The sequence below is a fragment of the Dendrobates tinctorius genome, unplaced genomic scaffold, assembly GCF_039654945.1.
Source record: "Dendrobates tinctorius isolate UK_male_01 unplaced genomic scaffold, ASM3965494v1 ptg000293l, whole genome shotgun sequence".
NCBI classification, from domain to species: Eukaryota; Metazoa; Chordata; class Amphibia; order Anura; family Dendrobatidae; genus Dendrobates; species Dendrobates tinctorius.
In genome coordinates this window covers 5,640,910-5,666,332 of record NW_027361960.1, presented here as the reverse complement: position 1 = coordinate 5,666,332, position 25,423 = coordinate 5,640,910, and the positions used below count along the sequence as shown (strand labels likewise).

The 25,423-nt window shown below is 44.3% G+C and overlaps 1 protein-coding gene across 1 annotated transcript in view; it reads right to left on the bottom strand.

Moving 5' to 3' along the window:
- CEP170 (centrosomal protein 170) overlaps positions 1-25,423 on the bottom strand; it is a 235,105-nt gene that overhangs the window by 70,283 nt on the left and 139,399 nt on the right. The window contains exon 12 of the mRNA XM_073560087.1: positions 3,191-3,446. Coding sequence (XP_073416188.1) covers positions 3,191-3,446 — 256 coding nt within the window. The remainder of the gene's footprint in view (positions 1-3,190; positions 3,447-25,423) is intronic.

The window sequence follows — 25,423 nt, the reverse complement described above, 5'->3', positions numbered from 1 at the left end:
GACAGAGTCACTGGTGAAGTTATGGAGGGGAGATAGCTGTCACGGCACATGATGGCGTCAGTGATGTAAAACCAGAATAGTTTCCTTTGGGACAGTTTATTGAGAGTTATGTTGTAGGCTGGTTTTAGTGGACCTCCCTAGTGCAGGTGGGAGGGGCTCCACCAAATCTCAACATGCAGAGTCCTGACAGGACCTAAGTGATGTCAGGATCAATCACATGATGGAGGAGTCACAAGGTCTGGGCTTAAATGGCAGTGTTCAGTGTGAGTCTGGAGAGAGAGCACTCCAGGAAAGTGTGTGCTAAAACCTGAACAGTGGGTATTGCTGCCCGTGAGCAGGCGGATTCCCGCTAGGAAAAGGACTATTTCTTTTTGTTTCTTTGTTTTGCCCAGAGGGTTGTGTTTACTTCCCAAGCTTGGTTTATGCTGTCTACAATAAAGTAAGCCTTTTCTTTTACAAGTTCCGGTTACACCTCTGAGTCCAGCTGAGTGAGCCACTCTACCACACAATATATCTTATAAAATTTATATTAAAATACAAAATTATTAAAGTGTAATTCATAAAAGCAATAACACAGGGTGTATTATTGTATATAGAGGTGCCTGTGTGTTAAGCTCTTTTTGTTTTTAAAGGCTAGTTAACTGGACAGAGTAAGCTTCAAGGACTTCTGTGGAATTCATAACACTGGTCAACAGCATTTTTGGTGCCAAAGATATTTCATCGAATTTAGGGTATTTTTGGGGTGCTGATTCTGAATATGTCATCAGTTTTGCCAGATTGGCTCAAGTTTTTGAGATTTTTGGTATCTTATTTATAGCACTTGTTGGTAAATGCGAAGCATCATCTCATTAATTTCTTTGGATTAGTACTTGAACTGAGCAGTTCTCAATATAGTTTTGTGTTAATTAGTGTTCTAAAAGTTTGTTCATAGCTTGATTTTTGCACTAACTTTATGTTGTTGTCTGTTTTCCAGTGAAAAGCATGAACTCATCATGAAGAAGTTGTCTTAACGATCCAGACTCATTCTGTTACATTTGTGGTGAATATACACTGCCAAAACATAGAAGAAACATAACACACTTCGTAAAAAAAGTGTATTTTGCCTATTTTGGGGTTATGCTTGGGGACCAAGACAAGTTTTGGGCACCACACATAGTGTGCAAAGCATGTATCGAATTATTACGAAAATGGAGCAAAGGACAAAGAAAAAGCTTCAAATTTGGTGTTCCAATGGTGTGGAGAGAGCCAAAAAATCATCATGATGACTGTTATTTCTGTGCAGTGCAAGTGCAAGGATTCAATAAGCATAAGAAACGAAAATGGGAGTAACATGGAATCTGCAAGAAGGCCTGTCCCTCATTGTGAAGATGTGCCTGTACCTGTGTTTACCATAAATAACAGTCATCATGATGATTTTTTGGCTCTCTCCACACCATTGGAACACCAAATTTGAAGCTTTTTCTTTGTCCTTTGCTCCATTTTCGTAATAATTCGATACATGCTTTGCACACTATGTGTGGTGCCCAAAACTTGTCTTGGTCCCCAAGCATAACCCCAAAATAGGCAAAATACACTTTTTTTACGAAGTGTGTTATGTTTCTTCTATGTTTTGGCAGTGTATATTCACCACAAATGTAACAGAATGAGTCTGGATCGTTAAGACAACTTCTTCATGATGAGTTCATGCTTTTCACTGGAAAACAGACAACAACATAAAGTTAGTGCAAAAATCAAGCTATGAACAAACTTTTAGAACACTAATTAACACAAAACTATATTGAGAACTGCTCAGTTCAAGTACTAATCCAAAGAAATTAATGAGATGATGCGTCGCATTTACCAACAAGTGCTATAAATAAGATACCAAAAATCTCAAAAACTTGAGCCAATCTGGCAAAACTGATGACATATTCAGAATCAGCACCCCAAAAATACCCCAAATTCATTAAAATATTTTGGACACCAGAAAAAAAATTTTTTTTCGTTGACCTGTGTAATAAACTTCTGCAGGAGTGATCATTTTTGATTCATGTTTTTTATAATTAAAATACTTTATTTCCCCAATTAAAATAGCTTCTCTATTAGGTAACGTAAAGTCTTTCCTATTCTTCTTATCTCTGTGGTTGAAATAAAAACTTGTGACTGGGCATCTGACATCAGTCTAGCCTGTACACTAACAAACACCGGTTGTGTGCTCTTGTCTCCGATGGATCGACTTCCTGATTTGATCAAATCTGCAAACGTGTGAAACCTTTTGCGTTTCTCTTAAAACTTTCCATACAGGTTTCCACATCAGGTTGTACTATTAGAAATTTAAAAGAACGCATTGTGGAACATCTTGCTAATATAAATTTAAAAAAAAAATAGATCCTATTCTGGGGCTCTAAAGCATTTTGTCACCACACTGACACCATACAGTTTAAATTTAACTTTTTAGGTTCACATCAATTTATCTTGGTATTTTTTGCAAAATAAAAATTTCTGTATCTTCTGTGGATCGCACGTATGGTTAAGCATGGGGTTGTTTCATCATGGGTTAACAAACATCATTTGCTAATTTGTATGTGATTGGTTCCACATAGTTTAAAGCAATACTCCCATGATTGTTTCAGTATGATATGATTAAGGACGTTTAACGAGCCAGAAACGTGTCAGTGTTTTTAATTCCCTGTTACCCTCTCGTTTTCATGGGTTGCAAAGAATTACCGTCTTTTATTACCAGATGGAAGTGCCTACCTTTTCTCCATTTGCTCCTATGGGGGAAAATACTCATGTCAGTTTATGGCATATAAAAGTATGATGTTCTTACACAATGCTTAGCTGCACATAACCAAAGCCCACCAGATTCTCTCTCCATAATTTATACCAGAAAGTGGTGGCAATTATATCAGGTTCTAGTGAATTTCTGATCCTCGCGCATAGGTGACTACTGTGTCACTCCATCGGCAATTCTTTGTCAGTTTTGGTGAACAGGCCCCATTACGGGTAACTTTGAAAGGGTACTTATGAATGGGATGAGTTGCGCTACAGAACACGGAAACAAGCATTCTGGCCATAACAAAAGTGTTTTACCATTTCAGCCAAATTGAGTTGTGCTGTCATGATATGTAAAACTATCCTACCCAGCAGAAGACAAGTAATCCATAGTGTGCAGCGTCTGCATATGTCAATACTTTGCTAGTGTCGTTACCTTGCTATTTCTTCACGATGTGCAGTCCAGTCACGGATATAATCTTCCTGCTCTTTGGCCTTATGTTTAAATGCCGACACATTTAGCGCTCCAGGCGGTGCTGTGACTGTGCTACTTCCATTAATATGTGGCCTCTGAACTTTGATTGCTGGAGAGGCACGTAGCCTCGAGGGTTTAGGAGAATTTCGGTTTGTTCCAAATTCATCTTCAGAAGTAGAAGCGTACTCTGGAGGTAAACGTCTCCAGCGGGTATTGACTGTGAATTTGTAATGACAAAACAAATTATTTAGAATTTACATAAACATGGACAACAAAAAAAAACAAAAAAAAAATACTAAGAAGCATAAAATTAAGAGTAAAATTGAGCTTAAAACACTTTAACAAGTCAATGATTCTGAGACTGTTTTTCGTGATATATTGTACCTTATGATAGTGGTAAAATTTGTTTATTTGTGAAAACATTGCAAATTTGGAGGAAATTTAGAAATTTTCATACTCTTAATTTTTATGCCCTTAAACCAGAGAGTTATGTCAGACAAAATAGTTAATAAATAACATTTCCCACATGTCTATTAACATCAACACAATTTTTGAAAAATATATATTTTTTTTGTTAGGACCTTAGAAGGGTTAAAAGTTGACCAGTGATTTCTCATTTTTCCAACTAAATTTACAAAACCATTTTATTAGGGACGACATCACCTTTGAAGTGACTTTGAGGGCCAATATGCCAGATAGTACCCAAAAGTGACACCATTCTAAAAATGTGCACCCCTCAAAGTCCTTACAACCACATTCAAGACGTTTATTCAAGTAAACAGGTGCTTCACAGGAATTAATGCAAATAGAGAAAATTAACCTCAAAATTTCTTGTGCATTTTCTCCTGAGCATGTAGATACCCCATATGTGGGGCAAAACTACTGTTTGTGTGTGCATGGCTGGGCTTTATGTGTTTATTTACAAACTAACTATGGGGTTAGTAATGGGGGCGTCTTATAGACGCCTCTCCATTACAAATCCCTGGGCTTGAAGTCATGTGTCAATAAAAAGGTGACATCAACCCCCCCCCCCAACCCTATTATCCCATTTGCCACCGTCACAGCGCAAGTGGGAAGCTAAGCTCTGGTGCATCTTATGGATGTGCCATTCCTGAGGTGGCTCAGGGCTGATGTTGGTAGCCTGGAGGGAGGAAATCTCTCTGGCCCCTTACCAGATTATTAATATCAACCCTTAGCTGTCTCTGTTTACTTGCCATATTTGTGCTCTTATGAAGCTCAGCCTGTGGCTGGGCTTCATATAAGAAAATAACTTCTATAAATACTGCAATACATGTGTAATAATAATAATAATAATTTTATTTCTATAGCACCAACATATTTCTCAGCACTTTGCATTTTAGAGGGGACTTGTACAGATAATAGACATTACATCATACCAATAACACATAGATCGACAGATACCAAGAGGAATGAGGGCCCTGCTCGCATGCTTACAATCTATGAGGAAAAAGGGGAGACACGAAAGGTGGATGCTAACAATTGCATTCATTGTTCCTTGCAAAGTCAAACCCCCCAACTGCTACACTTAGAAACCCCTCTAATCTTATTAATATTCCCTGCATGCCATCTGTCTCTCTTAATTGTGCACTTTGGAATTCTCGCTCAGTGTGTAACAAACTCTCCTTCATCCATGACTTCTTCCTTTCTAATTCTCTTAACCTCCTGGCTCTTACTGAAACCTGGATCCAGCAGTCAGACACTACCGCTGCTCTTTCATACGGGGGGCTACACTTCTCTCATACCCCAAGATCAGACAGTAGAGCAGGTGGAGGCGTTGGTCTGCTCCTATCACCAAAATGTACCTTTCAGGTTATCCCTCAAGTACCCTCACTAGTCTTCCCTTCTTTTGAGGTCCATGCCGTCAGACTCTACACCCACTTCTCCATGCGAGTGGCGGTGGTGTATCGTCCTCCCGGCCCCTCCCATTAGTTCCTGGATCATTTTGCCACTTGGCTTCCACATTTTCTCTCCTGTGACATCCCTACCCTCATCATGGGAGATTTCAACATCCCCATTGCTCTTTCCCTCTCCCCATCTGCTACTCACCTTTTATCTCTAACCTCCTCATTTGGCCTTTCGCAGCTTACTAATTCTCCAACGCATGAAGACGGAAACGCCCTCGACTTGGTCTTCTCTCGGCTTTGTGCAGTGGATGATTTTGCAAACTCCCCTCTCCCGCTCTCTAACCACAATCTTCTTTCATTCTCTATCAAGAACTGCCATGCCGCTCAGGTCACCCCCACTGTCCAGATTTATAGAAACATTCAGGCCATTAACACCCAGAAACTTATGAAGAACTTGCAGTCTTCATTGGCCCCTATCTCCTCCCTCTCATGTCCTGATTCTGCATTGAAGCATTACAATGAAACACTTCAAAGTGCTCTGGATGAATTTGCACCCCTTATAAATAGAACACCACAATGCAGACGGCGACAGCCCTGGCACACGGTGCAAACACGTTTCCTGCAGCGGTGCTCCAGGTGCGCCGAACGTCTGTGGAGAAAATACAATCTACACGAAGATTTCATCCATTTTAAGTTTATGCTTAGAACATACAACACTGCCCTTCATCTCTCCAAACAAATCTATTTCAACACCCTCATCACCTCACTGTCCAATAACCCGAAACGTCTCTTTGACACTTTTCATTCTCTACTCAACCCAAGAGTACAGGCCTCAACCACGGAGCTCCGAGCTGACGATCTGGCCAATTACTTCAAAGAAAAAATTGACCAGATTCGACAGGAAATTATCTCCCAATCACCTCATACCATGCACTGTCCTCCCTCCCCCACTGCATCTAGCTCACTCTCTGATTTTGAACCAGTCACAGAAGAAGTAAGCAGGCTCCTTGCATCTTCTCGCCCAACTACTTGCACCAGTGACCCATTTCCGTCACATCTCCTCCAGTCCCTGTCCCCTGCTGTCACCCCTCACCTAACTAAAATATTTAACCTCTCTCTCTCTTCTGGTATTTTTCCCTCCTCATTTAAGCATGCCATCATACATCCACTACTTAAAAAACCATCCCTTGACCAAAACTGTGCCGCTAACTATAGACCTGTCTCTAATCTTCCCTTCATCTCTAAACTCCTGGAACGTCTGGTCCACTCCCGTCTTATCCGCTATCTCTCAGAAAACTCTGTTCTCGACCCTCTCCAATCCGGTTTCCGCTCTTTACACTCCACTGAAACTGCCCTCACTAAAGTCTCTAATGATCTGCTAACAGCTAAATCAAATGGTCATTACTCCATGCTAATTCTCTTGGATCTCTCTGCAGCATTCGACACTGTGGATCATCAGCTCCTCCTCACTATGCTCCGTTCCATTGGCCTCAAGGACACTGTTCTCTCCTGGTTCTCCTCCTATCTCTCCGACCGCTCCTTTACTGTATCTTTTGCCGGTTCCTCCTCCTCTCACCTTCCCCTTACTTTTGGGGTCCCCCAAGGATCGATTCTAGGCCCCCTCCTCTTCTCCATGTACACTGCCCCTATTGGTCAAACAATCAGTAGATTTGGTTTCCAGTACCATCTCTATGCTGATGACACCCAATTATACGCTTCTTCTCCTGACATCACGCCAGCCTTTCTAGAAAACACCGGCGATTGTCTAAACGCTGTGTCTAACATCATGTCCTCATTATATCTGAAACTGAACCTGTCAAAGACTGAACTCCTGGTGTTTCCTCCCTCTACTAATGTACCTATACCCGGCATTGCTATTTCTGTGTGTGGTTCCACTATTACTCCCCAGCAACAGGCCCGCTGTCTTGGGGTCATACTTGATTCCGAGCTTTCCTTTGCCCCCCACATTCGATCACTGGCTCGCTCTTGTCATCTGCACCTCAAAAACATTTCTAGAATTCGACCTTTTCTTACTTTTGACTCTGCAAAAACTCTTACTGTTTCTCTTATTCATTCTCGTCTGGACTATTGTAACTCTCTTCTAATCGGTCTCCCTCTTACCAAACTCTCCCCTCTCTAATCTGTCTTGAATGCTGCAGCCAGGATCATATTCCTCACCAATCGTTACACCGATGCCTCTACCTTGTGCCAGTCATTACACTGGCTACCCATCCACTCCAGAATTCAGTATAAACTTATTACCCTCACCCACAAAGCCCTCCATGGCTCAGCACCACCCTACATCTCCTCCCTTGTTTCAGTATACCACCCTACCCGCGCCCTCCGTTCTGCTGATGACCTGAGGTTAGCATCCTCAATAGTCAGAACCTCCCACTCCCGTCTCCAAGACTTTACACGTGCCTCACCAATTCTTTGGCATGTACTTCCCAGGTCAATACAATTAGTCCCCAATCCCCAAAATTTTAAGTGTGCCCTGAAAACGCATTTATTCAGACTGGCCTATCGCCTCAACACATTAACCTAATCTATCCCTGTGTGGCACAGCCAAAAGTTTTACCATAACCAGATTTCCCGCATCATGTTCCCACATGCTTTATGCATCCATTAGCCCTCTGTGTCTGTACTGTTACACACTTAACATTATGGCTGGTCCATACAATCAGGGCAACTGTTACCACCCACCTTTCGTGTCTACCTCTTTCCTCAGACTGTAAGCTTGCGAGCAGGGCCCTCTTTCCTCTTGGTATTTGTTATAATCTACTGTATGTGATTATTGTTATGCTGTAATGTCTATTGTCTGTACAAATCCCCTCTGAAATGTAAAGTGCTGCGGAATATGTCGGCGCTATAAAAATAAAATTTATTATTATTATTATTGTTCGAACCAGCCATAATTTAAGAATTGGGTGTTCATGTAATGCTGAATGAACCGGTTATCAGCCTAAGTACCGTATTTTCCGCTTTGTAAGACGCACTTTTTTCCCCCCAAAATTTGGGGGGAAAACAGGGGTGCGTCTTACAAAGCGGACATGCCTTACCTAGGCTGTGATCGGGGGCGTCCGGCGGTTGCTGGCCGCTGCTGCGGGTGTGTCCGGTGCCGCGTTGTGTGCCCGTCGATGCCCGGGGCTCTGCCAACATTGAGCGACAGGCCAGAGCCCCGGCATTTCCTCAGTTCCCTGTGTGCCGGTAAAAAGATGGCCGCCGGCGCGTGCGCAGATGGGATCTCGGGACCCAGTTCTCGAGAGATGAGATTTGAAATCTCATCTCTCGAGAGGTGGGTCCCGAGATCCCATCTGCGCACGCGCCGGCGGCCATTTTCCCTGGGTTCCCTGTGTGCGCGCGGTGGTGCCTGCAAAAAAATGGCCGCCGCGCGTGCGCAGATGGGATCTCGGGATCCAGCTCTCGAGAGATGAGATTTCAGATCTCATCTCTCGAGAACTGGTCCCGAGATCCCATCTGCGCACGCGCCGGCGGCCATTTTTTTTTACCGGCACTTCAGCGCACATATACAGGGAACCGAGGAAATGCTGGGGCTCTGGTCTGTCGAACAATGTCGGCAGAGCCCCGGGCATCGATGGGCACACAACGCCGCACCGGAGCACCCGCAGCACCGGCTTCCAACCGCCGGACAAGTGGAGAAACCTGACACCAGCACAAGACTCTGCAGCAGCAACAGCACACATCGGAGCCCCCCCTCATCCCTGAATGCGGCCTGCAGCATCACTCCACGCCTGCCTCCTCCAGCAGCGAGCCTGGGATCCCTCTATACCGCAGCCACCAACCCCGGTAAGCAATAAGATGCAAGGATTATAAGAGGCACCACCATTTTATTAAAAAATATTTTTTTCTTATTTTTCTCCTCAAAAATTGTGGTGCGTCTTATAATCCGGAGCGTCTTATAAAGCGAAAAATACGGTATGTAACAGTACAGACACAGAGGGCTATTAAATGCATAAAGCATGTGAGAACATGATGTGAGGAACCTGGTTATGGTAAAAATTTGTAATGAGCCACACAGGGATAGTTAGATTAATGTATTGAAGTGATCGGCCAGTCTTAAGAAATGCGTTTTTAGGGCACGCTTAAAACTGTGGGTATTGGGGATTAATCAAATTAACCTGGGTAGTGCATTCTAAAAAATTGGCCCAGCACGTGAAAAATCTTGGAGATGGGAGTGGGAGGTTCTGATTATTGAGGATGTTAACCTCAGGTCATTAGCAGAACGGAGGGCACGGGTAGGGTGGTAGACTGAGACGGAGGAGATGTAGGGTGGTGCTGAGCCATGGAGTGCTTTGTGGGTGAGGGTAATAAGGTTATACTGAATTCTGGAGTGGATGGGTAACCAGTGTAATGACTTGCACAAGGTAGAGGCATCGGTGTAACGCTTGGTGAGGAATATGATCCTGGCTGCAGCATTTAAAATAGATTGGAGAGGGGAGAGTTTGGTAAGGGGGAGACCGATTAGTAGAGAGTTACAATAGTCCAGACGAGAATGAATAAGAGAAACAGTAAGAGTTGTTGCAAAGTCGAAAGAAAGAAAGAAAGAAAGAAAGAAAGAAAGGGGGGGGTGAATGAAAGCTCTGGATAAAGTATGATCCCAAGACAGCGGGCATGTTGGTAGTAATGGTAGAACCACACACGGAAATGACAATGTCGGGCATAGGTAGGTTAGTAGAGGGAAGAAACACAAGGCATTCAGTTTTTGACAGGTTCAGTTTCAGACAGAGGGTGGACATGATGTTGGAGACAGTGGTAAGACAATCACTGGTGTTTTCTAAAAAGGCAGGCGTGATGTCAGGAGAGGAGGTGTATAATTGGGTGTCATCAGCATAGAGATGGTACTTGAAACCAAATCTACTGATTGCTTGTCCAGCAGGGGCAGTATACAAAGAGAAGAGGAGGGTGCCTAGGTCTGATCCTTGAGGAACCCCAACAGTAAAGGAAATTTTAGAGGAGGAGCCAGCAAAATATACAGTGAAGGAGGGGGCAAAGAGGTAGTAGGAGAACCAGGAGAGAATGATGTCGTTGAGGCCAATGGAGAAGAGCATAGTGAGGAGGACCTGATGATCCACAGTGTCAAATGCTGCAGAGAGATACAGGAGAATTAGCGTGGAGTAGTGGCCATTAGATTTAGAAGTTAGTAAATCATTAAAGACTTTAGTGAGGGCACTTTCAGTAGAGTGTAAAGAGCGGAAAACGGATTGAAAAGGGTCTAGAAGAGAGTTATCTGAGAGATAGCGGATAAGACGGGAGTGGACCAGGCGTTCCAGGAGTTTAGAAATGAAGGGAAGATCAGAGACAGGTCTATAGTTAGCGGTACAGTTTTGGTCAAGGGATTTTTTTTAAGTAATGGATGTATTATGACATGCTTAAATGAGGAGGGAAAGATACCAGAAGAGAGAGAGAGGTTGAATATTTTTGTTAGGTGAGTGGTGACAGCAAGGCAAAGCGACTGGAGGAGAAATGACGGAATAGGGTCACTGCAAGTAGTGGGGGCAAGAAGATACAAGGAGCCACACTTCTTCTTCTGTAACTGGTTAAAAATCAGAGAGTGAGCTAGATGCAGTGAGGGAGGGAGGACAGTGCATGGTATGAGGGGATTGGGAGAAAATTTCCTGTCGGATATGGTCAATTTTTTCTTTGAAGTAATTGGCCAGATTGTCAGCGTGGAGATCCGTGGTTGGGGTTGAGTAGGGAATGAAAAGTGTCAAAGAGACGTTTAGGGTTATTGGATAATGAGGTGATGAGGGTGTTGAAATAGGTTTGTTTGGAGAGGTGAAGGGCGGTGTTGTATGTTTTAAACAAACTTATAATGGATGAAATCTTCGGGTAGACTGGATTTTCTCCCCAGACGTTCGGCGCACCTGGAGCACCGCTGTAGGAAAAATGTTTGCAGCGTGTGCCAGCGTTATCACCGTCTGTGCTGAGTTGTTCTATGTATAGGAGGTGCAATTTCATTCAGGGCACTTTGCAGTGTTTCACTGTAATGCTTCAGTGCAGAATCAGGAAATGAGAGGGAGGAGATAGGGCCATGATGACTGTAACTACTACATAAGTTTCTGGGTGTTAATGGCCTGTATATTTCTATAAGTTTGGAAAGTGGGGGTGACCTGAGTAGGATGGCAGTTCTTGATAGAGAATGAAAGGTTCTGGTCAGAGCGTGGGAGAGGGGAGTTGGTAAAATCATACACTGAGCAAAGCCAGGAGAAGACCAAGTTGAGGGAGTTTCCGTCTTCTTGTGTAGCCTAGGAGAGTTAGTAAGCTGCGAAAGGCCAAAAGAGGAGATTAGAGTTAAAAGGTGAGTAGCAGATGGGGAGAGGGGAAAAGCAATGGGGATGTTGAAGTCTTCTATGATGAGGGTGGGGAAGTCACAGGAGAGGAAATGTGGGAGCCAGGTGGCAAAGTGATCCAAGAACAGAAGGGAGGGGCCCAGAGGACGATATACCACTGCCATTCGCATGGAGAAGGGGATGTATAGTATGACAGCATGGACCTCAAAAAAAGGGGAAGACAAGTGAGAGTACTTGAGGGATAACCTGAAAGATACATTTGGGTGATAGGAGCCGACCAACACCTCCACCTGCTCTGTTGTCCGATCTTGGGGTATGAGAGAAGTGTATTCCACCATATGAGAGAGCAGCAGCGGTGGTGTCTGACTGCTGGATCCAGGTTTCAGTAAGAGCCAGAAGGTTAAAAGAAAGAGAATCAGAAAGAAAAAAAGTCATGGATGAAGGGGAGTTTATTACACACTGAGCGAGAATTCCAAAGGGTACAATTAAAAGAGACAGAAGGTATGCAGGGAATATTAGGGTATGTGCACACGTTGCGGATTGGACTCAGGAATTTCCTGAGCGGATTCTGCATCTCTTGGTCAAAATCTGTGCTTTTTTTTAAGTGGATTTTGTGTGGATTTAATGCGGAATGTCATGCGTTTTTTGGCCTGCGGTTTTCTATAATGAAATGGGTGTACAAACACAGCGGAATCAGCACAAAGAATTAACATGCTGTGGAAAATAAACCACTCCGGATTCCATGTGGAATCTTCCGCAGCATGTGCACAGCAATTTCATTTTTTCATTGGTTAACATTGTATGGTCAAACACTTGCGGATCTGCAGTGATGCTGCGGATCCGCAACAAATCTGCAATGTGTGCACATACCCTTGCAGAAAGGCTGAGGTAGCGGTCCTGTTGCTGGGTTGTTGCCCTCCCATGGCCCCCTCCACATCTTCCGGTGTACTGGCCTGTCTCCTGTTAGCGCCTCCAGCCTCTGGACACTACGCTGACAGACACAGCAAACCTTCTTGCCACAGCTCGCATTGATGTGCCATCCTGGATGAGCTGCACTACCTGAGCCACTGGTGTGGGTTGTAGAGTCCGTCTCATGTTACCACGAGTGTGAAAGCACAACCAACATTCAAAAGTGACCAAAACATCAGCCAGAAAGCACTGGTACTGAGATGTGGTCTGTGGTCCCCACCTGCAGAACCACTCCTTTATTGTGGGTGTCTTGATAATTGCCAATAAGTTCCATCTGTTTTCTATTTCATTTGCACAACAGCATGTGAAATTGATTGTCAATCAGTGTTGCTTCCTAAGTGGACAGTTTGATTTCACAGAAGTTTGATTTACTTGGAGTTATATACTGTTGTTTAAGTGTTCCCTTTATTTTTTTGAACAGTGTACTTTGGAATCGCAATATCTATTTAGTACCAGAATCTAAGCTATTTTCTAATATACTCATATTAAAAATTAACTACCGTTCGCTAACTACACTGTATAACTGCTACTCTATTTTTTAGTTCACTTTCTGAGTAATGAAGGTTCATTTGTGTATTCCAGTGCATGATGGGATACTCAAACGAAGCGTCATTCAAGCAGGGGGCAGAGGCTGCGGTCTCTGTCACAGCCCATGTCCCTCCCTGAAACGAAGCATCATCAGTGACGATAGATTCAGGGGCTGTGATTGTTCCTCCTGTGTCCCTCCCTGAGAGCTGTGCACTGTGAGATCTGCACACTGACAACATCCATTTTCTTTTTCCGCAACCGTGATAAAGATCTTGCACAACACTTCTTCATGGAGGGCAATCTTGTGGCATACAACATCAACAGTTTAATGGAAGCTCTGAAGGTACGTCACAATCCAGTGGAATGAATTGCTCTTCATCGATTCGTCCACAACAAGCCTAAAAAACCCCGCCAATCTTGCTGCAGAATGGCAATGAACTACCTTCAACTCCAGATGGTTATGCAGTCCACATGAAAGAAACTTATGACAATATGAAACAGCTGTTGAGGTGCCTGAACTATGACCAACATTTGTGGCCCCTCTGTGGTGACTTATAGATGGTTCCCCTCTTACATGTCCTTAATTCCTTTACAATCTTAAATGTATAGGTACGTCCAAGGTTGCCGCCTGCCTCCATTTGATGCGGGCTCCAGTGCTGAGCCCGCATCTTTCCTGGCACGACAGCTAATTTGATCAGCTATCATGTGAACAGCCGCAGGTGGAATCGTGATCCACTCGTGGCTGTTAACATGCTAAATTTCACTGTCAACTTCTGAAAGTGAAATGTTACTCAAGAGACCCAGAAGCGAGTTATAAGACGCCGTCACATGATCGTGGGGCGCTGATGGGTTGTCATGACAGCCGGGGGTCTGCAGAAGACACTCGTGCCTTTCGTTGCTGAAGCACTGCTATGTGTAGCATAGGTGATTGGATGATAGGGGGACTCCTATGGGGACTATTGAAGCCAATAATAATAAATGTTTTAAACAATATTTTAAAAATTAAAAAAATATAAAAAGTTCAAATTATCCTCTTTCTGCCCAATTCAAAATAAAAAAGATAAATAAAAAATGTACATATTTGGAATCACAGTGTTCAACAATGTCCAATCTATCAAAAGATAAATTAATCTGATCGGTGAACGGCGTAACAAGAAAAAAAATCAAAACGTCAGAACTTTTTTTGTCGGCGCTACATTGCAATAAAAAGCATTAACACGCGATGAAAACATCGTAACTGCTCCAAAACTGGTATCAATATAAAGTCATCTCGGTGCGCAAAAAAGCACTCACTCAGCCCCAGGTCCCTAAAAATTAAGATGGTAATGTCTCAGAAAATGACACCTTTTTTCCCTTACAAACTTTGGATTTTGTTTTCACCACTTAAAGAGAACCTGTCAGCAGCATTGTGCTGAGTAACCTACATTTTTTATCTTAACAATGATAAGAGGAGAAAATGGACTTCAAATTTGTTGTGCAATTTTTCTAGAGTATGTCGAAACCCCATATGTGGGGGAAAACTACTCTTTGGGTGCATGGTAAGGCTGAAAAAGGAGTAACTGTTGTGAATTCGCTTTCTGGCCTCCCTCTGGTTATTATTACTGAAGGTAGTGGAGCTGGTCTGATTGACAGAGGGGTTGCGAGTTCTCTTTCTGGACTCCCTCTGGTAGTTACTTGAGGTAATGGAGCTGATTTGATTGACAGAGGCTTGCCACCTGATAATGAGGATGACGATTGGAGATCTGGGGTTTCAGATTGGGATTTAAGACAGCCGACTCCCTCTATCCCTGCTGGTGATTTTCTTCCTGTGCCTCCTGAGGTCTGATGTCTCCAGCTCTGTCCCTGCAAGTTCAGCTAAGTGGTTCATTTGCTATTCTGTTTGCATTTGATCTGATTTTGTCTATCTCTGTTTTGTGCAGGTCAGCCAGCTCCAGCTGGGGCTGTGCTGAATCACCGCCCATATGTTACTGCTTGTGCCAGTTTGTTTTGTCCCGTTAGATTGGTATATTCTGAAAGCAGAGCAAAAAGAGACCAGAGTGCTGATATAGTAGGGGCGAAGTCGTGCGACTACAGTGTTTTTGTGCATCAGACGTGTTGGACTTTTTGCAGGGTTTTTGCGTGATTGCAGACAGTGACTTTCCTTTCCGATCCTGTCTAGTCAGTGTGGGCCCCATCATTTGCTCAGTCTATTTTCCTGCCTGCGTTTGTGTTTTCATCTTGTCTCACCGACAATATACCGTATTTTTCGCTTTATAAGACGCACCTGATTATAAGACGCACCCCCAAATGTGGTGAAGGAATAGAGAATTTTTTAATAAATGGGGTCCGTCTTATAATGCCAGTGTCCGTCTAACAAATCATATAGGGTATATGTCCCTCATAGCCCCCCCACCCTAAAATTAGCCCCCTTAATCTGGATATGGCCACCTTATATTGAATATAGCCCCCTTGTGCTGGCACACGGGCCCCCTGTGGCTGGCACACATCACCCTGTGGCTGGCACACTGGCCCCTGTGGCTGGCACACATCACCCTGTGGCTGGCACACTGGCCCCCTGTGGCTGGCACACTGGCCCCCCTGTGGCTGGCACACTGGCCCCCCTGTGGCTGGCACACATCACCCTGTGGCTGGCACACGGCCCCCAGTGGCTGGCACACATCACCCTGTGGCTGGCACACATCACCCTGTGGCTGGCACACTGGCCCCCCTGTGGCTGGCACACATCACCCTGTGGCTGGCACACTGGCCCCTGTGGCTGGCACACATCACCCTGTGGCTGGCACACTGGCCCCTGTGGCTGGCACACTGGCCCCTGTGGCTAGCACACTGGCCCCCCTGTGGCTGGCACACTGGCCCCCCTGTGGCTGGCACACATCACCCTGTGTTAGATATCGCCTCCATGCTGCTGCTTTTAGTAAAATAAACTCTTTCCTTACCTTCTCAGCGCTGTCCCTCCTCGTGTCTCCCTCAGTGTGGTTGAGCTCCTCCTCCACTTCCTGGTTCTCAGAGCCGGTCATGTGATCAGCACAGCAGAGTGCTGATGACAGCAGCAGCAGAGACACCGGGAGATCAGCGCTGGAGGAGGTAAGGAAAGAGTTTTTTATTTTACTATGGGCAGCAGCATGGGGGCGATATCTAACACAGGGGATCATGTGCGATCAAAGGAGGGCGCAGGCAGCTATAATATGCACCGCTCCCCCAGCCAGTCACCGTGGTGCGGTTTCAGCACCATGGTGATGGACAGCGGCAGTGCATATTATATGAGCGGGAGCAGGAGATCAAAGGCTCCCTTCGGCAGCTTTTACCAGCTCACAGCACCGCTCCAAAGCTGCCCCCACCTCCCCTGGACCCTGCAGTACATATATATATATACACACCCCCTCCCCCGTATATTCGGATTATAAGACGCACCCCCTACTTTCCCCCAAAATTTGGGGGAACAAAAGTGCGTCTTATAAAGCGAAAAATACGGTATGTTTGGGGGCTATCTATTCCTTTGGGGTCTGCTCTGGGGCAGTTTAGATTTCCCCTTTCTTGCTTTAGGCTTAGTTAGCTCTCCGGCTGTGCCGAGGCATCTAGGATCATCGTAAGTACGTTCCACGGCTACTGCTAGTTGTGTGGATAGGATCAGGGGTCTGCAATCCGCTTAGTTACCAACCTCTCTGGTTTTCTGTGGCTTTGCCTGGGCCTGCTCTCCTCCTCGGTGAACCATTTATAACAGGATCACCAGCCTAACTGTAGACTCTAGGGTACTCTAAAGATGGAAAGAATTAAAAAAAAAAAAAAGTGTCAGAATTTTTTTTATATATTTTTTTCCTCTTTTTTTTCTGGGGCTGCAGGAGATTTTTTTTTTCTTTCTCTAAATGGAGACTAAGCAATAGTCTGATCGTGTTGAGCAGCTTGCTGCTGAAGTGCGGGGAATTTCTGCCTATCTCGCTCAATCATCTGCTGTTGAACCAAAAATCCCTACTCCTGATGTGTTTTCTGGGGATCGGTCTAAATTTTTGAATTTTAAGAATAATTGTAAACTATTTTTTGCTTTGAAACCGAACTCATCGGGGAGCTCTGTGCAGCAGGTTAAAATTGTCATTTCCCTGCTGCGCAGCGATCCCCAGGATTGGGCCTTTTCTTTGACACCCGGAGATCCTATTCTGGCTAATGTGGACGCGTTTTTCAAGCCTTGGGGTTGTTGTATGATGAACCTAATGCTATTGATCAAGCTGAGAAAACCGTATTGGTATTGAACCAGGGTCAGGATTCTGCAGTTATATTGTCAAAAATTCCGAAAGTGGGCGGTCCTTACTAAATGGAATAACGATGCACTAGCAGCTCTCTTTTGGAAGGGTTTGGCAGAAACCGTAAAAGATGCTATGGTGGGATTTCCTGTTCCCTCTGGTCTAGACGACTATGTCATTGGCCATTCAAATTGATCGGTGTTTACGTGAACGTAAAACTACACGAGAGGCGTTGCCGCCTTTTGAACGAACGTCTGAACCCATGCAATGTGATAGGGTTTTGTCTAGTTCACAACGTCAGGAGTTTAGAAGGCGTAATAAGCTGCGTTTTCTCTGTGGGGATGCCTCTCATACTATTTCTGTCTGCCCTAAACGAGAAAAGCGTTTTGCTCACACATTTGCGGTGGGCAGTGTACAGCCTAAGTTCCTTTTGGCAATTACCCCGATCTGCTCCTTGTCTACATTTTCTGCTAAGGCTTTTGTAGATTCAGGAGCAGCTTTGAATCTGATGGATTCGGACTTTGCTAAACGTTGTGGTTTTCCCATGATACCCCTGCGGACTCCTATCCCTTTGAGGAGTATTGATGCTACTCCTTTGGCGGAGAATAAACCCCAGTTTTGGACCCAGGTAATAATGCGGGTCACCCTGGACCACCAAGAAAATTGTAAATTTTTGGTGTTGCACAATTTGCATGATACTATTGTTCTGGGCTTTCCTTGGTTGCAAACTCCTAATCCTGTTTTGGATTGGAAATCTGTGTCTGTGGTGAGTTGGGGTTGTCAATGTGTTCTTAGTGACACTCCTGTTTTCTCCACCTCTCCCCAGTCTCATGATATTCCTGACTATTTGGCTGATTTTTCTGATGTATTTAGTGAGAGTAAGTCTACGTCTTTGCCTCCTCATAGGAGTTATGACTGTGCATTTGAGTTAATGCCCATGTGTAAATTTCCCAAGGGTCGGCTTTTCAAATTATCGGTACCCGAACATGATCCTATGCATCTTATATCAAGGAGTCGTTGGAGAAGGGTCATACTAGACCATCCTCTTCACCTTTAGGTGCTGTATTTTTTTTTGGTGGCCAAGAAAGATGGTTCATTAAGGCCATGTATTGACTATCGTTCCCTTAACAAAATCACTGTTAAATATCAGTACCCGTTACCCCTGATTTTTGATTTATTTTCCAGAGTTAAAAGTGCCTGTTGGTTTACCAAGCTTGACCTCAGGGGGCGTATAATCTTATTCGCATCAAGCACGGGGATGAATCAAAGACGGCGTTTAATACTCCGGAGGGACATTTTGAATACCTGGTGATGCCTTTTGGGCTCACTAATGCCCCTTCTGTCTTCCAATCTTTTATGAACAATATATTCCGGGACTTTGTGGATAAGTTTTTGATCATTTATCTGGATGATATTTTGATCTTTTCCAGTGATTGGGATTCTCATGTGGAAAATGTCCGGACTGTGTTCCGGATTTTGAGGGAAAATTCTCTGTATGTTAAGGGATCGAAGTGCCTCTTTGGTGTACAGAGGATTTGATTTTTGGGATTCATTTTGTCCCCGTCTGCTATTGAAATGGACCCAGCCAAGATACAGGCCATTTATGATTGGGCTCAGCCCACTTCATTGAAGGCTCTCCAGAAGTTTTGGGTTTTGCTGATTTCTACCGTAAATTTATAAGTAATTTTTCTGGTATAGTTAAACCACTGACTGATTTAACCAAAAAGGGCGCTGATGTGGTGAATTGGTCTCCAGAGGCAGTCTCGGCATTTCAGGAGCTTAAGCGGAAATTCACTTCTGCTCCGGTTCTACGGCAACCTGATGTCTCAATCCCATTTCAGGTGGAGGTAGATGCTTCTGAGATTGGTACAGGAGCCGTTTTATCCCAAAAAGATCCGGTGACTTCTAAGATGAATCCTTGTGCCTTCTTTTCTCGAAAATTCTCCCCATCTGAACGTAACTATGACGTGGGGAATCGGGAATTATTGGCCATGAAATGGGCATTTGAAGAGTGGAGACATTGGTTGGAGGGAGCTAGACATCAAGTTGTGGTCCTCACCGACCACAAGAATTTGATTTATCTTGAATCAGCCAAAAGCTTGAATCCTAGACAGGCTAGGTAGGTCTTGTTTTTCATGCGTTTTAATTTTGTGGTCTCTTTTCTTCCAGGCACTAAGAATGTTAAGGTGGACACCATTTCTAGGAGTTTCTTTGCGGATTCTCTTGATGTGACCGAGCCTACTACCATTCTAAATGAAGGTGTAGTTCTTTCCGCCATCTCACCCGATTTGAGACGTGCCCTGGAGGAATTTCAGGACGACAAACCTGAACGTTGCCCTATGGGAAAATTGTATGTCCCTGACCAGTGGAGGAAAAGAGTAATGTCTGAAATTCATTGCTCCACGTTGGCTGGTCATCCAGGTATTTTTGGTACCAGAGATTTGGTGAGTCGGTCGTTTTGGTGGCCTGCCTTATCTCGTGATGTCAGGAATTTTGTGCAGTCCTGTGGGACTTGTTTTCGGTCCAAACCCTGTTCTCGTTCTAGTGGGTTGTTGATGCCCCTGCCGGTGCCCAGGAGGCCATCGACCCATATCTCAATGGATTTTATTTCCGATCTTCCTGTCTCTCAGAGAATGACTTATCTGGGTGATTTGTGATAGATTTTCTAAGATGGTCCATCTTGTACCACTCCCAAAGTTGACATCTTCTTCTGAGTTGGTGCCCTTGTTTTTACAACAGGTAGTTCGGTTGCACGGGATTCCTGAGAACACTGTATCAGACAGAGGAGTCCAGTTTGTTTCCAGATTTTGGAGAGCTTTTTGTTCCAAACTGGGAATTCAGTTATCTTTCTCCTCTGCATTTCATCCTCAGACCAATGGGCAGACTGAGAGAACAAACGAGACTTTGGAGTCCTATTTGAGATGTTTCATATCTGCTGATCAGGATGACTGGGTCTCATTTTTGCCCTTGGCCGAATTCGCGCTAAACAATAGAGTAGTTCTGCCATTTTGATGTCGCCCTTTTTCTGTAACTTTGGGTTTCATCCTCGATTTTCTTCAGGGTAGGTGGAAACTTCAGCCTGCCCAAGTGTGGACTCTGTGGTAGAGAGAATGCAGCAGATTTGGGACCAAGTGGTGGATAAGTTGTCCCACTCTCAGGAAAAAGCCCAACGGTTTTCCAACCGGCATAGGACCATTGGTCCCCGCTTTAAAGTGGGTGATATGGTTTGGTTGTCTTCAAAGAATATTCCTATGAAGGTTGCGTCTCCAAAATTCAAGCCAAGATTCATTGGACCTTATAAGATTTTGGAAATCATTAAACCCGTTTCTTTCCGATTGGCTCTTCCAGTTACGTTTAAGATCCATAACGTGTTTCATAAATCTTTGTTGAAGAGGTTTGTGGAGCCAGTATGGCGGCACTTCCTGACCCTGTATTGGTTAAGGGTAATTTGGAGTATGAGGTAGAGAAAATATTGGATTCTCGTTTGGCTAGACGGAGACTCCAGTACTTGGTCAAATGGAAGGGTTATGGCCAGGAGGATAATTCTTGGGTCTCTGCTTCTGACATTCATGCCGAAAGATTGGTTCGTGCATTTCACCGGGCCCATCCTGATCAGCCTGGTGGCGTGGATGAGGGTTCAGTGACCCCTCCTCAAGGGGGGGTACTGTTGTGAATTCGCTTTCTGGCCTCCCTCTGGTTATTACTGAAGGTAGTGGAGCTGGTCTGATTGAATGAGGGGTTGCGAGTTCTCTTTCTGGACTCCCTCTGGTAGTTACTGGAGGTAATGGAGCTGATCTGATTGACAGAGGCTTGCCAGCTGATAATGAGGACGATTGGAGATCTGGGGTTTCAGACTGGGATTTAAGACAGCCGACTCCCTCTATCCCTGCTGGTGATTTTCTTCCTGTGCCTCCTGAGGTCTGATGTCTCCAGCTCTGTCCCTGCATGTTCAGCTAAGTGGTTCATTTGCTATTATGTTTGCATTTGATCTGGTTTTGTCTATCTCTGTCTTGTGAGGGTCAGCCAGCTCCGGCTGGGGCTGTGCTGAATCACCGCCCATATGTTACTGCTTGTGCCAGTTTGTTTTGTCCCGTGTTAGATTGGTCTCTTTTTGCTCTGCTTTCAGAACATACCAGAGTGCTGATATAGTAGTGGGCGAAGTCGTGCGACTTCAGTGTTTTTGTGCATCAGACTTGTTGGACTTTTTGCAGGGTTTTTTGCGTGATTGCTGACAGTGTCTTTCCTTTCCGATCCTGTCTAGTCTGTGTGGGCCCCATCATTTGCACAGTCTATTTTCCTGCCTGCGTTTGTGTTTACATCTTGTCTCACCGACAATATATGTTTGGGCGCTATCTATTCCTTTGGGGTCTGCTCTGGGGCAGTTTAGATTTCCCCTTTCTTGCTTTAGGCTTAGTTAGCTCTCCAGCTGTCCCGAGGCATCTAGGATCATCGTAGGTACGCTCCACGGCTACTGCTAGTTGTGTGGATAGGATCAGGGGTCTGCAATCTGCTTAGTTACCAACCTCTCTGGTTTTCTGTGGCTTAGCCTGGGCCTGCTCTCCTCCTCGGTGAACCATTCATAACAAGTGATGTTTTGTAACGCACACTTTGATGAAATGGAGTCATGTCGCATTTTGGAGAACCCCTGATGTGCCTAAACAGTGAAAAAACCCCACAAGTGACCCTATTTGGGAAACTAGACCCCTAAAGGAATCTAACTAGACTTGTAAGCACCTTGAACCCACAGGTGCTTCACTGAATTTTCCAACGTTGATCTAACAAGGATAGGACAAAATGGAGCCGAAAATTTGGTGTGCAATTTCTCCTGAGTACATCGATATCCCATATGTGGTTGAAAACTACTTTTGAGGCACATTGCAAAGCTCAGAAAGGAAGAATTGCCATATTGGAGATCAGATTTTGCTGGATTGGTTTGAGAGTGCCATGTCACATAGGGGCCCTAAGGTGCCAGAACAGCTGAACCCCTCATAAATTACCTCATTTTACAAACTACACCTCTCAATTAATCTATATACGGTGCAGTGATCATATTGACACCAAAAGTGTGTCACAGAATTTTATACCATTGAGCAATAAAGAAATTTTTTTTACATGTTTACCACAAAAACTTTGCCTTAGCCCCAGATTTTACATTTTCACATTCGGAAATGGGTAAAAATGGCACTACAATTTGTCCCACAATGTCCGCTGAATTTAGAAATAACCTATATATGGATGTACAGTACTGCTGAGCCACACAGTAAGACTCGGGAGGGACAAAGCGCTATTTGCCTCTTGGAGTGCAGATTTTCCTAGAATAGTTTGCGGACTCTGTATATAGAGCCCCAAGTGCTAGAAGAACAGAATATCCCTTTAAGTGACCCCATCATTAAAATTATACTCCTTTGGAAATTTATCTAAAGTGTAGTGATGATTTTGACTCCATGGGTGTTTTCCAGAAACAAGCAGCAACGGCTACTGCGAAGTGAAAATTGCAAACTGCCATTGTAGTGCCCAGCTCATGCTTCCGCTGACATGCACCTGTGAATCAGGCGGGTTATCATCGCTACAGAAATGCCAAACATGAGGACTTTAAATGTGGTTTAGGCACACTGGGGTTCAGAAGGAGGGGGCATTTAAATTTTGGAGCACGGAATTTGCGAAATTTCTCTTGGGGGGGGGGGGGGTGAGGAGCGATATCACTTTTCCAGAGCCTTTGTACTACCAGTAACATGGAAGCCCCCTATATTTCCATTGACAGACTTAAGCGGGAACTAACTTTTTTTGTGGACTGAGATAAAGCTTTTCTTGGGAACATTTTACATAACATTTCAGAACACATTTATCCGGTGCTCTATGTTGAGTACTTACATCGGGGTTTACATCTACACATGTGGTCAAAATTGATGGTACCCTTCGTTTTAATGACATACAAATCACAGAAATAATTTGAGTCTGACAAAAGTAATAATAAATTAAAAATCTATGAAAACGAACAAATGCTTTTCAACCATGTTTCCACAGAACTTGTAAAAAATAAAACTCATGAAATAGGCTTGGACAGAAATTATGGTACTCCTAAAATGTGAATTCTCTCTCTGTCTACCCTCTGGTGATTACTGTAGATAGTGGAGCTGGTCAGATTGAGAGTTCTCTTTCTGGGCTCCCTCTGGTGGTTACTGGAGATAGTGGAGCTGATCTGATTGACAGAGGCTTGCCACCTGATAATGAGGAAGACGATTGGAGATCTGGGGTTTCTGATTGGGATTTAAGACAGCTGACTCCCTCTATCCCTGCTGGTGATTTTTTTCATGTGCCTCCTGAGGTCTGATGTCTCCTGCATGTTCAGCTAAGTGTTTCATTTGCTATTCTGTTTGCATTTGATCTGGTTTTGTTTATCTCTGCTTTGAGCGGGTCAGCTAGCTCCGGCTGGGGCTGTGCTGAATCACCGCCCATATGTTACTGCATGTGCCAGTTTGTTTTGTCCCCTTTATATTCGTCTCTTTTTGCTTTGCTTTCAGAATATACCAGAGTGCTGTGTAGTGGGGGGTGAAGTCGTGCGACTTCAGTGTTTTTGTGCATCAGACGTGCTGGACTTTTTGCAGGGTTTTTTGAGTGATTGCAGACAGTGTCTTTCCTTTCCTGTCCTGTCTAGTCAGTGTGGGCCCCATCGTTTTCTCAGTCTATTTTTCTGCCTGCGTTTGTGTTTTCATCTTGTCTCACTGACAATATATGTTTGGGGGCCATCTATTCCTTTGGGGTCTGCTTTGGGGCAGTTTAGATTTCCCCTTTCTTGCTTTAGGCTGTTAGCTCTCCGGCTGTGCCGAGGCATCTAGGATCATCGTAGGTACGCTCCACGGCTACTGCTAGTTGTGTGGACAGGATCAGGGGTCTGCATCCGCTTAGTTACCAACCTCTCTGGCTTTCTGTGGCTTAGCCTGGCCTTCTATCCTCCTCGGTGACCCATTCATAACAGGACATGTTAAATCAAGGTGTCTCCACTAATCATAATCACAGGCATCTACAATCTTGGAATCAGTGAGTGGGCCTGTATAGAAGGCTACAGATACTTGCTGTGCTGTTTGGTGACATGGTGTCTATCACACTCAACATGGACCAGAGGAGGCGAAGGAAAGAAAATTATAGACAAACATGTTAAAGGTAAAAGTTATAAAACCTTCTCCAAGCAGCTGGATGTTCCTGTGACTACAGTTGCACATATTATTCAGAAATGTAAGATCCATGGGACTGTAGCCAACCTCCCTGGACGTGGTCGCAGGAGGAAAACTGATGGCAAATCAAAGAGACGGATAATATGAATAGTAACAAAAGAGCCCAGAAAAACTTCTAAACAGATTAAAGGTAAACTTCAAGCTCAATGAACATCAGTGTCAGATCGCACCATCCGTCGTTGTATGAGCCAAAGTGGACTTCATAGGAGACAACGAAGGAGGACAACATTGTTGAAAAAAAAATCATAAATAAGCCACACTGGAATTTTCCAAATTATATGTTGACAAGCCACAAAGCTTCAGGGAGAATGTCCTATGGACAGATGAGACAAAAATTGAACTTTTTGGCAAGGTACATCAGATCTATGCTCATAGACGGAAAAATGAAGCATATCAAGAAAAGAACACTGTCCCTACTGTGAAACATGGAGGAGGCTCTGTTATGTTCTGGGGTTGCTTTGCTGCATCTGGCACACGGTGTCTAGAATCTGTTCAGGCTACAATGAAATCTCAAGACTATCAAGGGATTCTAGAGAGAAATGTGCTGCCCAGTGTCAGAAAGCTTGGTCTCAGTCGCAGGACACGGGTCTTGTAACAGGATAATGACCCAAAACACACAGCTAAAAACACCCAAGAATGGCTAAGAGGAAAACATTGGACTACGCTGAAGTGGCCATCTATGAGCCCTGACCTAAATCCTATTGAGCATCTTTGGAAAGAGCTGAAACATGCCGTCTGGAAAAGGCAACCTTCAAACATAGCCACATGCGTAAAGTGAGCGCTTCAATGCAATCCTATGGCGGCGGAATCGCCGCAATTCCGCAGAAATAATGGACATGCTGCGGATTTTACCACTATGCGATTCTGCAGCTGTAAAATCCGCGGCATTGACACAGCAACTGCGGAATCCCATAGGATTGCATTGGGATGCATTTTTTAAGCGTTTCCGCAGCCGCAAAAGCGCGGCGGAAACACTAAAAAAACGCAACGTGGGCACACAGCCTGATAGTCAAAATGAGAAAACAAATCCAGAAAATCACCTTGTCTGATTTGC